This window comes from Mesitornis unicolor, unplaced genomic scaffold (assembly GCF_000695765.1).
Source record: "Mesitornis unicolor isolate BGI_N332 unplaced genomic scaffold, ASM69576v1 scaffold12, whole genome shotgun sequence".
NCBI classification, from domain to species: domain Eukaryota; kingdom Metazoa; phylum Chordata; class Aves; order Mesitornithiformes; family Mesitornithidae; genus Mesitornis; species Mesitornis unicolor.
In genome coordinates, this window is record NW_010171007.1 from 1 (window position 1) to 4,675 (window position 4,675).

General features: G+C 35.2%; 1 protein-coding gene across 1 annotated transcript; it reads left to right on the forward strand.

Annotated features, from left to right (window-relative positions):
- Positions 1-12: 12 nt before the first annotated feature.
- Positions 13-4,144, forward strand: FKBP7 (FK506 binding protein 7). Its single transcript, XM_010179862.1, has 4 exons — positions 13-28; positions 960-1,136; positions 3,358-3,491; positions 3,802-4,144. Exons 1-4 carry the CDS (start codon positions 13-15, stop codon positions 3,961-3,963), a joined length of 489 nt encoding a protein of 162 aa, XP_010178164.1. The 3' UTR covers positions 3,964-4,144.
- Positions 4,145-4,675: the final 531 nt, after the last annotated feature.

Consider the following 4,675-nt stretch of genomic DNA (forward strand, 5'->3'; position numbering starts at 1 on the left):
GGGCCTGGGCGCATGCCCCCGCAGCCGGGTATGCGCGACCTGCAGCGCTCCTGGAGACGGGCAAAGTTTGGCGTCCACGCTTTATTTTTACAGTGCCTTGCTTTTAGTGGGGTGCATCCTACTAATGAGGCAGGACTCAACCTATGCAGAGCTTTGGACATGAGTCTTTTTCTCTCGAGTACCTGGCTCGTTCCTTACCCGTATTTGGGCAGATCTTACAGATAGTAGCCTAGCTTATATGCAGAATCTTGATTCGTTCCCAACTACTTGTATCATTTAAGAAAAAAATCAGTAGAGGATCATTCTGCCTTTATCAGTACCACTTTACTTGCATTTTTTTGCCTAATGAAGTGATTGATTTTGGCATGTACAGTGTTGCCTTCTTACTTTGGAGCTACATGCTGCTCAGTCGCAGTTCAGTGTAGGTCCCATACTGGGGACTCCTCCTAAGACCAGACGCTGGCTCAGGCACTGAGTATCCAAACTGAACAGAGTGTTAAGTGAGCACTCAGTACTGTAGCCAAGATTGCCAAGTTCCCTCACCACACACCTGCACGCTCTGTCCCATTGCATCCTACAGTGATGTGAACTAATGAAGACATTTTTGCTTTCTAGCAGTGAATTGCTCCCAGCACTCCTCACAGACTTCCTGCAGTGTTATCTTGTTTCTGTCATGCAGTGTCTATGATCAGGAAGATTGGATGTTTTTGTAAGAAGTTAGGCTTTTTTACTGTTTGGTTGTTTTTTTTTTAAATTTCAAAAGGAGGTAGCCCCTTACACATCTCAAGCTTTGACCTTAAATTATTCAATAAAGGTAGCAGAAAAACAGTGTTAATGCTTTATATTCTTGTCCTCTAAACATTCTTGTATTCTAACAATCTAATGTACATTTTTATTGACTATCAAATTATTTAAAGGGGTTTTTTATGTAAAAAGACCATAAATACTAAATTAACTGTGTTCACTCACACATTTTTTTAATAGTCGGACACAAAACGAAGGTCATCCAAAATGGTTTGTTCTGGGTGTTGGACAAGTCATAAAAGGGTTAGATATTGCTATGATGAACATGTGTCCTGGAGAGAAACGGAAAGTGACCATTCCTCCGTCATTAGCCTATGGACAGCAAGGATACGGTAAAAGAAGTTTTAATACTAAATTTTGTCTTTCCTCTGTTTTACCATTTCAAACATACAGTATTGTAAATGACTGTGAGAATTTGTGCTCCCATTATTTTTGGTGATGACTGCAGCTGTGCAGCCTAATCCTACTCATTCCAGTTGAAGTTTAAGTAGTACTCATCGTAGACCTACATCCAGGCCTTGCAGTCTGCAGTAGAAATCAGTACATGGCATCTGATGTGTTTTTCCAAGTATTGCTATAATACAAAAAATTGACAGCAAAGGGAGGATCCTCCTGATTCATATCAGCATTTTTGTCTTAATCTATTATAGTCTATTCGTGTTTAGTTTGTATTCTTTGACTCCTGCCTGCTTAGCCTTTTAAAGATATTCTGCGTCTTCTGAGCAAAATGGAATGTAATCCAGTGTGCATGCTACAGAATTAATCTAAGTAGAAATACTGCTTACATCCTGGATAGTTCATGGACAATACACATGACATAATAATTTTAACAGTACAATGCATGAAATTTATTTGCATTTATTATGCTAAGTGTGCAGTCTGCCTTAAACAAGTTCCACTCAGAGTTTTATGCAGAGTTTCAGCGCTCTTTATTGTAGATACTTAAATTAATCTCTGACTTGAGTGTAGTAGTTTCTGCAAAAAGGTAGCTCCTGCTCTATAATAATAACTTGGTAGTTATGCATCAGTTTTATCTTTCATACAGTTCCATTGTAGCCAGTGAACTTTACTAGAATAAATTTTTTCCCTTGACCATAATCTTTAAGTCTCATAACAACAAGGAAAAACATTGGCACAAATAAACTTATCTTCTTTAACTCTAATATTAGTGTTAACTCTTTGTTCTAGGTAGCACTTCAAGAAAGTATTATTCTCCTACAACATACCTGTCCTCTGTGTCAGCGTATTCCCGCATGCTGGGGAAGATGCCTGCCTAATCTTGAATTAGAAAAGATGCATGTGGCTTTCTAAATCTTTACATGTCTTTCTTTTATTGGTATGTATATTTATAAGCTACTGGCACTGAATTCTAGTATTATATCTTTCTTTCATAAGTAGTGTATAAACTATGATTTATATTCAGATATATTCAAAGCTTCTACATTTATAAAGCTTGTAAGATTAAAATCTTTTTAACTCTGAAACCTGTCATTTTTACTATGGATATTTTAAGTGGGTAGTGTGAGTAATAGTTTTGTTTATCTTCTGTTTATAAACAAAGTAGATTATTTAGTTTTCCTTCAGTTTATGAAGGATGGGCAAAAGCTCAAAATTCTGTCAAAATTCTGAGGTTACAATATCATGCTCACTGGCTTTGGCTATGAATAGAAGCAACTTGCATGTTTATATTTCAATTTTACACTGCATGATTTCTTGATGCTTTTTCGGCACTACTTTCAGACCTCATTAGGTCATTACTGTCTCTCTTCAGTTCCCTTTTTTTGCCAGATGTATGATACTTTGACCTGTGTTTATAGGCAGTGGTGGTTTTAGATCAGATATCAGAACATGCTTTGACACAAGAATAATGAAGTCTAACATGTGTGTTTTGTTTTGTTTTGTTTTCTTCAGAGACCAGATAAAATATTCCAGTAGTTCGGGGGTTTTGTTTTGGGCTTTTTGGGTTTTTTTTGTGAATCAGATTATTTGCATTCTATTGCTTCTTTCAAATGAGATGTGTATTTTAAATGCTATTCTATATCAAGTCCTTTAACCATAAGTATGATTCATAGTAAGTTGGTAAAACCTGATATTGCCTGCTTGTTTCTTCAGACAGAAAATAAATACAAGCATTGGTCTATCACGGTAATCCTCTAAATCAGATTGCGGATAGTATGTAAAGACGTATGTCTCAGAATCAGACTCTCAATAAGTCCCGTCGTATGACAGTATGTGAAAGAGTGAGAACTTTGGAAATATTTGGTTTTCATGACACTAACCCTTCTCTTAAGTCTTAAAAGTACCTGAACTGATATGAGCAATATAATTTTGTTTCAGGGAAGTATATTGTTTGCAAACCTCTCTCAAAACCATTTATCTAACACAATCTGATCAATCTTCCTGCCTAGCTGTATATTTAAATTCAGAATTTAATCTGAATTTTAACACAGCCTTTTGTAATTAAAAAATAAGACGCTTTAAGTGTGAATTTGTCATATGTGTGACCATAGTTTCTGATTTCTTAAATGCTTTTTTTTTTTCTTTTATTCATAGCACAGGGCAAGATTCCACCCAATGCAACATTGATCTTTGAGATTGAACTTTATGCAGTAAATAAGGGACCTCGCAGTGTTGAAGCATTCAATCAAATAGACAAGGACAGTGACAAGAAACTCTCTGAACTTGAGGTAATGTTGTAACCAATTTGGAATAAGTAATTATAAAACTAGGTATAGTTGCATCAGTGTTATCTTTACATGACTTGCCTCTGCTGACGTTCATCATGTAAAGCTTCTGTATGCTTACATAAGCTACATCATGCAATGTTGAAATTCACTTTCACTTTTATATACTAGTATGTCTCAGACGTGCTGGGAAACAAACTTGAAGGGTGTCTGCACTGGAGTCACAATAACATATACTCCAAGTGGACTTGAAGACAGCTGCTGTGTACTACTGTAAAAGCCACAATGGTTGGACTTTTTTCTTTTCTTCTAGATAAGCCAATATTTGAAAGAAGAATTTGCAAGAGATGGCAAAAAACGTCATCCCTCAGTCCATGATGAAATCTTAGCTGATATATTTAAGAAGAATGACCATGATGGAGATGGTTTCATATCAGCAAAGGAGTACAATGTCTACCAGCATGATGAACTCTAAGTACTTAAAAAATCTTTGACTGTTTTCTGGACACTGAATTTTAAATAATAATACTTTGTCACAGAATTTTTTTGTATTTTTTTAATAGTGGCATCTCTTTATAGCTCTTCAGGTGACTGTAAAAATGTTACTTTTAACATTCACCTAATAAAATGTGTTGTATATTTCAAAAGATAAATAATATATCATGGTGTTTTCTGATTTTATTGGTGGTTCCTGCGCCATGTCCTAATCTACATTATTGCTCAGTAGTCTTTCTCATTATATAAAATACTGATGAAAATAATTATTACTGATGAAAATAATTATTTCTGTCTCATCAAGCATACAAAAATGGTTCTAGTACCCATTGACAGAGTTAGAACATAACTTCTCAATGCCCTGTAAAAGAAAAAGAAAACAGAATCCCAGGAAGGTAACTCTGCTGAACTTCCACAGACTCCTAGGCTTCTTGAGGAATTGCTGTTTGCAGCAAATTTAACTATAAAGGGCCTTAAAATAAATGAACACTGGCTATGGAATGACAAGATAAAAACAGAGATGATTTTAAAGCAACTTAAAATAACCTCTTTGATTTAATATTAATGTGAATAATTTGGTGTTCATGAAAAAGCATTATTTTAAGTAGATTTTTAAACTTTGACGTTCTGAAATTACTAAGGTAGCCAGTTTATTCAGCAGCACCAAGTTAAAAATCTACACTATCATTATT